This window comes from Hippocampus comes, unplaced genomic scaffold, assembly GCF_001891065.2.
Source record: "Hippocampus comes isolate QL1 unplaced genomic scaffold, H_comes_QL1_v1.1 scaffold76, whole genome shotgun sequence".
Lineage (NCBI taxonomy): Eukaryota > Metazoa > Chordata > Actinopteri > Syngnathiformes > Syngnathidae > Hippocampus > Hippocampus comes.
This window is the reverse complement of record NW_017805277.1, coordinates 621,360-630,666: the sequence shown is the minus strand read 5'-3', so window position 1 is coordinate 630,666 and position 9,307 is coordinate 621,360. Positions and strand designations below refer to the sequence as shown.

Sequence of the window (9,307 nt, the reverse complement as noted above, 5' to 3'; positions counted from 1 at the left end):
ACAATCGCTGAAAACAGGAACTCCCACATCCTTCTGCTCTTCCTGAATTTCAATACCATCATCCCACAGACCATGATGTAGAAGCTGAAAATTCTTGGGCTGAGTACATCACTGGAGAACTGGGTCGTGGATCACCCACAGCACTGGTTCCCCAGGGCGCATGTTTTGGAAGCAACACTACTACATAGTGGTTATCTGCTTGTTTACTAGAAATGTGCGCATTTGTTGTATTGTGTAAAACATTTTGCAGTTTGTATGTGAAGATAAGGAGCCAATGTGAGCCGTTGAAATGACCTATTTGTACATCTGTGACTTAAAACTACAACTGCTCCCATGAGCCTCTAAAGCTGACGTAATAGCACTCAGGCTCTGCTGCCTAGCAACAAACATTAGCGAGTTAGCAACGCAACCTAGCCACGCTCGTGCCCTACGTAGCTAGCTCACCACAGCCAGGGCTTGCGGGTGGGTGGTGATGAAGAATTATCATCCACTCAAATGGCACTAATATTAATCTTACATCGACGCTGACCTGGCTGCATTTACTGTTTGGAAGATTCGTTTATTGTGCATTTAGTAGTCATTCGCAACACTATTAGGAGGGGCGTAGTTTTTTTTTCTTTTTCTCTGCTGAAAAGGACCTCGGCGGCCAAATCATTTTGGCGTAAAGAGTCACTTTCTCCTCAAGACAGTTCATCTGATGTTGTTCAACACACGAACGTTATTCCAGGTAAGCAGTTCGTGTTATTCTGCTTAGGTTTGCTTGACTTGTCAGCCCGTTGGCCAGCAGGACCACGCCAGCAGCTGCTGGCCACTTTAGAGGAGCTCCTTTTAGAATGGAAGAGGTGAAGCCACAGGCGTGTGAGCGCACAACGACAGCCAAGAACCGAGTGTGGACGCAGCTCAGGTCCATTTAACGATTTAATCCTGTCGGGTTTGGCATTATAATGGTACGTGATAAATGATTGTGTTCAGAGGTGTGGTGGTGAAGCTGAACAGATGCCATATTCTATCTACCAATTGCCCATGGTATTTTATATAGCATTGTCAAAATCATCATCTGAGGAAATATTCATGGCAGTCATTTTTAAAGAGTTTTTTTAGAAACTACTACTGTTTTTATACTGTATCTCACTCACTGGTCACGGCACTTACGAGTTCGATACAAAAGCTGTTATTGGAAAAAAAAACCGTGCCTTCGCAAAACTCATCATGTCTTGCAACGCATCATACTGCAAAACTAAACGATTGTTTCCAAACCATTATTAAGTCAATTAAGGCACGTTTTGCGTAATAAAATATCAAGTAATGTCCACTAGGTCTCGTGCATTCATGTCTAAACTACTGCCCGGGGGGCATTTGCGGCCCGCCCATTGGGATGTGGACAGTCTGAAGCAACTTGCGGATCTCTTCTGCGCATGCGTGAGAATCGAAGTGAAATAAAAGAGAGGCGACCAAACAAGCGATTTTGTAAGACGAGTACATCGGTCCATGTCTAATTGTATGCCTTCAAGCTTGCGGGCATTGTTTAAAAAGCTTTAAGCCTCATGCGACACAACAGCAGGTGCACTTTGTACCATGTTTTAAGGTTCTAATGGAAGTAAAAGGCTTGAATCTTTTAAAAAAACACAATTACAAAAGCATGGTAAACCGCCGTTTATTCACGTTCACATTTATTTTGTCAATATCTTGAAACCAAGAGGTAACACACCGAGATGAGTACGGTAAGCAAGCTACCTGACTGCGAAAAAAACGAATGAGAGACACGACAGACATAAATAAAATTTCTGGTTACTGTAACTTATTAAATCGAGTAACATTTCCACATTCAGTATAATTGTGGCAAGTCACATTGGCAATTGATTTGTTGTATCTGACGCTGCCCCACTCAACTCTCGTCATGTGAGCAAAATAACAGATTTATTCAATTTATGTGTTTTGCTGGCTGTGCTGGACTGAGAAAATTACCACAAATGTCCAACCTGTGTCATCCTCATGTCCCCATCGCTGCACACATTGAGCAAAACCTCGGTAAAAACGTAATTAATTTTAACTGTAGTTTCCCAGCTGAGGACGGTCCGTGTAAGGACTATTAAACAGCACTAGATTACTTACATTAAGAAAAACTTTCCAGCGATTGAAATGGTCCAAATCTCAGCAGTTCAGCACCACTGCACATTACACCTTCATTTTTCTTCTTGAAAGTGCAATTCTGACAGGCTGTTGGGACCCCCTGACCATGCTGTCAGTTTCTACTGGGAACGCCTTTCCCAATATGTTGTTTAGAGTAACACCAAACACCCGCACGCCTGTCACAGACCAAGTTGCCATGCTGAGTCTGCAGCCCGCAGTGTTGATGGCAGAATAAACACTTCAGACAGCTTCTACAAACAAGCCCACTGTAAAATTTAAAGCCATTGAAAGCAGGCTCACATTGGACACCCTCTAAACTCTGTTATATTTTATGCTTTCAGGGGTTTTATGTGTATGTGTCACATTGGTGAATAAGTGCTCCATCGACGTCAAAGTGACACGAGCAGCTGCGACGGCGCAACCATGCTGGAGGAGGACATGGAAGTGGCCATCAAGGTGGTCGTGGTGGGCAACGGTGCCGTGGGAAAGTCCAGCATGATCCAGCGCTACTGCAAGGGTGTCTTCACCAAGGACTATAAAAAGACCATTGGAGTGGACTTCCTCGAAAGGCAGATCACGTGGGTGACAAGAGACCCTGATATACGCTGCTGTCATGGTGACTCATTTCATTCTCTGTCCCGCTGGTTTTAGTGTTAACGACGAAGATGTTCGCCTTATGTTGTGGGATACCGCTGGGCAGGAGGAGTTTGACGCCATCACTAAGGCGTACTATCGCGGTAAGAAACCACAGTTCAGAGCAGGTTATTCAAGACATGCTTCAAAGCAAAACTAGAAATGGTGTTGCCATACTGACGTACATTCACTGGCCACAACGTTAGGCAAATTTGCTTGAATGAGCTCTGTCATAAACTCTCGATTTACAAAAATAATGCCCTTGATGGTATTCAGGTCAAACAATGTTAATTCTGATGGTAGTTTGCAGTAGGGCTGGGGGATTATGGAAAAAAATAATAATCAGGATAATTTTGATTGATATTGAAATCACTATGAATAAAAATTATGAATCATTAAAATGCATGGAGTGCACCCTTAGAATGAAATTAGAAGAGTAGAAGAAGAAAGTTGCAATTCAGCTCTATTAAATGATATGACTTATTTTTCATAGATTGGGAAGAACATGTGCCTTTGAGCATTCTTATATTACCTTTATGTGTGTGCGAATATTCGTTAGTTAAAGAAATATCACTCCTGGAGCTTATCTTTTTTTAATTTTAATTTTTAGATTGGACAGAGTTCCCTAATGAAGTGACCGTTGGGTGTTAAATTTAGTCCGCAAAGAGAATCTCCTGTGACAGTGTTCCGACAATATTCAGGTGTTGGGATTAAATTATGTATGGCACTTGGCGATGTGTTTAACTTTACAGGCGCCCAAGCGTGCGTGCTGGTGTTCTCTACCACAGACAGAAATTCTTATATGGCTATTGACAATTGGAAGGAAAAGATTGAAGCAGAGGTGGGAGATATTCCCACAGTCCTTGTGCAGAATAAAATTGACCTCCTGGAAGAAACTGTTATCAAAAAGTAAGTTGTTTCTCATGTTCGTCAGCAGTAACGCACGTGCATTTGAACATTAGATAATGTTCGGTTGAATTCTTAATTCAGTGTATTCCTTATTTGTGTTGCAGTGAGGAAGCCGAGGGCTTGGCCAAGAGGCTTAAATTGAGATTTTACCGAGCTTCAGTAAAAGAAGATTTAAATGTCACAGAGGGTAAGTTATTGAAAAAAAGTGATCTAATGTGGTATTAATTGTCCAAAAGGTCTAACCATGTTGACTTTGAAATTAACACGTTGGGCACATTGAAAAGACATAATCATGCACAATCTAGTCAGATACAGTACAAGGGCCGTATCCCAAAACTGTGTGCTGTGCAGAAATAATAGTGCTCAGTTCAGACTGACACTCTCAGGAAAGTATGAATTTAACAATCCTTTTTATTGTGCTTGTGGTTGGAATGGTGTCGAACGCTGCTGCATCATAATGAGCAGTTTGTCATATAATTTCGCCTTGGTTTCGGGCTCCTGCTACAGTTGTGAGGGGTAACTTTCAAAGCCCTTGGGTAAATACATGTTGTCAGTAGTGCGTTCTGACAAACGCGTGATGAGAAGGTCGGATCAGAAAGACAAGCCAAATTCCATCTTTTAATGCAGTAGAATGCTCATAATGGAACACACTGTGTGATACTTTTTACATTAAATATATTGCAATGTCAGGAGTGATTTATTTATTCCAGCCTCAAATTGTCACCATCATAAACGTTCTATTAATTGTAAGGGCAATGTTGCAAGTACCTGTATTTGGTTTAACATTCGTAACTGTTTTGCAAGTACAATGTAAAAACATGTCAAATAATATTATTATTATTAACATGTTGTGCTTAAATAAGTAGGCTAACTCTGTTTTTTGTTTGCATTGACAATTTGGTTTGCAGTGTTTAAATACTTAGCTGAGAAATATCTTCAACAACTCAAACAGCAAACAGCAGAGGAGACTGAGGCGGTACACTCAACAAGCAATAAAATAGGTAAGAAGCTTTACTATGAGGGTGTGTGTGCTTTTTATTTTATTTTATTTTTTTTGCTTCCGTACATGAGGTCATTCACATGCTGTTTTTCCACGCAGGAGTTTTTAATACCACAAGTAGTAATGTGAGCAACCAGAGCTCCAGCAACGGCAGAGAAGTCATCACACTGCGACCAAACAAACAAAGGACCAAGAAGAGTAAAAAAACATTCGGCAGCTGCAGCCTCCTCTAGACAAACAGCGTTTTTGTTTGTTTGTTTGTTTGTTTGTTTGTTTTTTTTGTGCTGACCAGTCACAGAAACCAAAGTGCAAAGACTGGGAGTCACTCCGTTATACCAACAATCTCATGTTTAATTTCCATATTAAATGTTTCCGCCCAAATTGATGGATGAATTTCATCTGTGAAATCTTGCACAATGTTTTGTTTTTTTTTGGTGCAGAACAACGATCATCATTCTATTTTCACACGATGCAGATCTCATTGTGGGCCAAAAAGGATATCCACTTGTCCAGACTTTTGAGATTCATGCGAAAGATTTGACAGATTGATTTCGTAATTTTCACCAGGAGGTAGATAAGCCATTTACTTGATACGAGATGCCTGGTGTGATACATGATTGTCTGCTGTAATTTCAAGGAACGTTTTCCCAATGACATCATACAATGCCCTCAATAGAATAATTTCCAAATAGTCCTATTTTCACAGCGCTTGCTCCTACGGATTTCAGCTGCACATCTTTGTATGAATTACAGAGGACAAGCTGAGTGTTGTATCCCTCTCACTAGCTTACGGTTTAGTTTATCTGTAATAAATTCAGCGGCTGGTTAAATGTATTTTTATACCAATCATAAAAGTGTTGAGTGATATCTTGAAGTGTTAACGGCTTCCTGGTGCCAATTATTCTTAACGCAGCAGAGGTTTGAATGTAACCTTCAAATAATCTATTGTGCTAACGTATAACCAAAAATGAATATCATGTGTGTACTGTACTGTCCACTCATCAATTTGTTAACGAAATGTGATCTTTTTGGAATTTAACAGGAGGCAGACACCCTTGAGTTCCTTAAATCCCACCCAGCTGTAGGGTGTGGTTGTTTTGAAATTGCTGGTATTTACGTCATCTTTACTTTGGTAGGATTTGAAGTCACTCATTACATTGTGAATCATCACTGTTGTCCATCTTACTAAGCAGACATCAAGGACATCATTTCAAGGTTTTATGGAATATAGTATATTGTTTGGGTGTTGAACATCAAGATGCACAGTTAAAAATTGAGGGGAAAAAAATCAAATCAGGACTGTAAGTTTGCTTTTAATATGCTCGGGTGTGCTCGAATATTCAACAAAATTCATATCATTGGCGATTAAAAATGTTTCATAATCTGCGCTAGGACATGTGAAACTTGATTTTTTTTTTAATCCCTCGCGCTGCTCTAAAAAGCACAAAGTAATACAAGCTGTTGTAAAAAAGTCTCCTGTTAAATATTGTCATGTGAAATCATCTCTCAACTTCTTTCTTAATTGTATTTAGGTGAATATATCATTCATTGGCAAATTACACATGCATGTGTATTGTTTTTGTTCTTTTGGCACTGATTCTCGCATGTATGGTGGTGTCCTAACATTCAAATATTTGTACTGGTGTACATTTTGGACACTGTTTTTGAAAGCAAAGAAAAATGGTCAATGTACTTGTGTTGCATGCAAAAGCCCTTGTGACGGATCAGTGAATGTTCCATTTTGGTTGCAAAGCCACAATGCCTTAACCATGTTTACATCATATTGTCCATTGACCTCAAGGAAGCATTTTTTCAGTCCCCTCAAAATGGCCTGCCTGCACATCACATTTGTATTTAATCAATGCTTAAAAGTTTTCCTTTTTGTTTATTAATCGAATGGACGTCATGCACTTTATTATTAAAATGACAAAATTTGAGTAACTACGAACCGGGAATTAAAATTAATCACTTATGTGCTGTCACTCAGGTGTTGTATGAATTTCTGTTTGGTTTCTTTTTTTTTTTTTCCTTTGTTACATTTTCACATAAAAAAAAAAAAAACATGTTTGGTTTATGTCTGACAGAAATTTATCATTGTTGCTGTTTTAGTTCGAACAAATGTAACCTGAAATGTGCCGGATTGCTGTGATCCAGCTATCATGGTGTAGTAGGGAGAAGTGACATAAATGAATCTTTACTTTGTTCACAGGCTCGCTTTTTTTTAATGTCGATCATCAAAACTTAATCATGCATGATAAGGCATCTCTCATACTAACTACTCTTCATCCTGATGTTACAAATTTAGTCTCATATTACTAGTGTACAATGGCTTTTTTCCACACCTTTGTACTCTTCACTTTTTTTAATGTGCATATTTTTGCTAACATCAATAGAGATCTCAAATTGATTTGCAAAAGCTTATATCTGTAAATGTTGGCAATTGTTACCAATAGTGAGAGGTTACCTTTGACAGTTTTGTGTTGGATTTAAAAAAAAAAAAAATACTGGTGAAATCTTGCCACTGCCGATAAATGTTTTACTTCCTGAGAGTGTGAAGATCATGTGGAAATTATAACTGAAGAGACATGAGCTTTGATCCTAGGTGCCTTGGCCATCTTCCGTTATTGAAAATCTAACAGCCTTCTGATGTTGAGGAATGGCTCTGACAGAGCCCTGACAGTAATCATACAAATCAAATAATCCATAATTTTTGGGGGGAATAGTGTTCTTGTTGTGACATGGACAAGTAGCAGTACCTGATAGTTAAGTGACTGTAAGAAAATGGATATACTTGTAGAAAGTCTTTGGAAAGGAATTTTTCCTCAAGTTGTGGGCCTCTCTCGAATAAACACATTGCCCTTTATAACATTAAGGACTCTGCAGCTCATTCAGTTGCTCTGGAAGTACCGGTAGTCTCTAAAATTCAAATCAAACTGGTTGTGAATCTATATTTTTAAAATTCCCGTTTTGTAATTAAAATGTAATTTTATCTGCTCAATATGACAACACTTGTTCGTGTGACAGGCTGCCTTTGATTTGTTCAATTTTATTCACTTGTGCACACAAAAAGAGTTTCATGCAAACAAATCCTCATCTTAATGCGGCCTGTATCTCCTTCATGCATTGAGGTAGTGGAGGTAAAACTCAAGACTCTAATTAAGTATGTCAAACATTTCATTCTGGTGTGATGGTGGTTTTGGCCCTTGGGTACACAACATATGCATGTATCCCTTATCAGAGTTTGGTTAAGACAGTGAAGGACATTTTAGGTTTTGGTGACAATTCCTTATTGACTGCCATTAGCTTTTGGCTCCTCTAATTTCTGATGATCCATGATCTTTATATTTTTCTCAGCATTTCCAACGTTCCTCAGCAGCATCTCCAGCCTTCTCTTAATTTTCTTCTGGTCCTCCAGAGCGCAGCTGATCACGATAGATTGAAACTTCTGGTCGATGGGCACAGCCGGCGCCTCCGTCACGCAGGCCGAGTGCAGGGCGAGGAGCTGCTGCCTAGATTCAGCCATGTCGACCAGCAGCTTCTTCACAATTTCGTCAATGATGGACGTGGCCTTGCGCAGGGCCTCCTCTTGCTGGCTGTTCCTGATGGTGCCCACGTTGATCTCCACTGACAAGGTGCGGCCCATTAGTCGGTCTGCTGTCAAAGTCAACTCTTCTTTCTCTCCTGAAAAATAATAATGTAGATTTGACAGGAAAGGGTAGAATCATTGTCTTAGTCCCCATTATTTGTGTCATGACCAGAGCCTTGTTTTGAGAAATTCATGAGCAAATTTTATTCTTGGTGCCTGCAAGTTGCATGATTTTTTTTCCCTTGAGCAACACCCACACTGAGGTCCAGAATAACCTAATTTGTACACAATGTGAAAATGAACAAACACAAACTCACATCTGAAGGATAGAAATCAAAGTGTCCAAAAAGCGAAAGTCAGAGTGAGCTCACCGGCGCTGATGTTATGCATTTCTTGACTGTTCTGTAAGGATTGAATCATCTCCAGGATGCATTCCCTTTCCTGTTCTATGGCCGAGGCGGTTTCGCGAAGTGCCTCCACCCTGTGACGCGGACGAACACATTTGCAAAAAGATGAATCAGCACCACAGAAAGCGCATACTTTTACAAGTGAACAAGAATTAACATTCAGCAAATTGGCCGTTTTTACTTCAAAACGTGCTCACGCGTGTCCGAGGCACCGTCCGTAGCCCACTTGTTACCTTATCTCCAGCTGATCCAAATTCGACAAAAGTTGTCCCGCCCGGTCCGCCATGGACATAGTCCTCTTAAACTTGCCGCCTGTTACATCGTTGAGTTTAGCTTGTATTTTGGCCTGGGACATGGCGACGGGTGACCGAATGTGTAAAATAATCGGATCTTTTTTTTTTTTTCCAAATTGGTCTGTTCTGCAAGGAGCACTCCGAGTACGGTGGGATCCGTCCGACCAGCAAGTTGTTGTGTCCAGCTGACTGCCCGGGGTGAACATTGCCAAACATGGGCAGGGACTTCCTCCGCTTTACCTCGCCGAAGTTTCTCGAAGAGTTCCGAATAGACGATTACTAAACTCACTGAAAACAGTCTTATTGCAGTAGTTTATTTTGCAGTTATGTTTTTTACGACTGCTAATAA

At 40.2% G+C, this 9,307-nt stretch overlaps 2 protein-coding genes across 3 annotated transcripts; one reads left to right on the top strand and one right to left on the bottom strand.

Moving 5' to 3' along the window:
* Nucleotides 1-381: 381 nt before the first annotated feature.
* rab23 (RAB23, member RAS oncogene family) lies at nucleotides 382-6,881 on the top strand. Of its 2 annotated transcripts, none has more exons than XM_019870430.1 (7): nucleotides 382-727; nucleotides 2,507-2,708; nucleotides 2,782-2,867; nucleotides 3,516-3,672; nucleotides 3,777-3,859; nucleotides 4,581-4,673; nucleotides 4,772-6,881. In XM_019870430.1, exons 2-7 carry the CDS (start codon nucleotides 2,554-2,556, stop codon nucleotides 4,903-4,905), a joined length of 708 nt encoding a protein of 235 aa, XP_019725989.1. In that variant the 5' UTR covers nucleotides 382-727; nucleotides 2,507-2,553; the 3' UTR covers nucleotides 4,906-6,881. The 2 variants fall into 2 exon arrangements, with proteins under 2 accessions (XP_019725989.1, XP_019725987.1); XM_019870428.1 differs by having other exon boundaries at nucleotides 2,472-2,708.
* An 807-nt stretch (nucleotides 6,882-7,688) lies between these two features.
* Nucleotides 7,689-9,172, bottom strand: bag2 (BCL2 associated athanogene 2). The gene is made up of 3 exons (XM_019870427.1): nucleotides 8,899-9,172; nucleotides 8,630-8,739; nucleotides 7,689-8,353 (listed from the first exon to the last, which is right to left on the bottom strand). Exons 1-3 carry the CDS (start codon nucleotides 9,162-9,164, stop codon nucleotides 7,959-7,961), a joined length of 771 nt encoding a protein of 256 aa, XP_019725986.1. The 5' UTR covers nucleotides 9,165-9,172; the 3' UTR covers nucleotides 7,689-7,958.
* Between the last annotated feature and the right edge of the window lie 135 nt (nucleotides 9,173-9,307).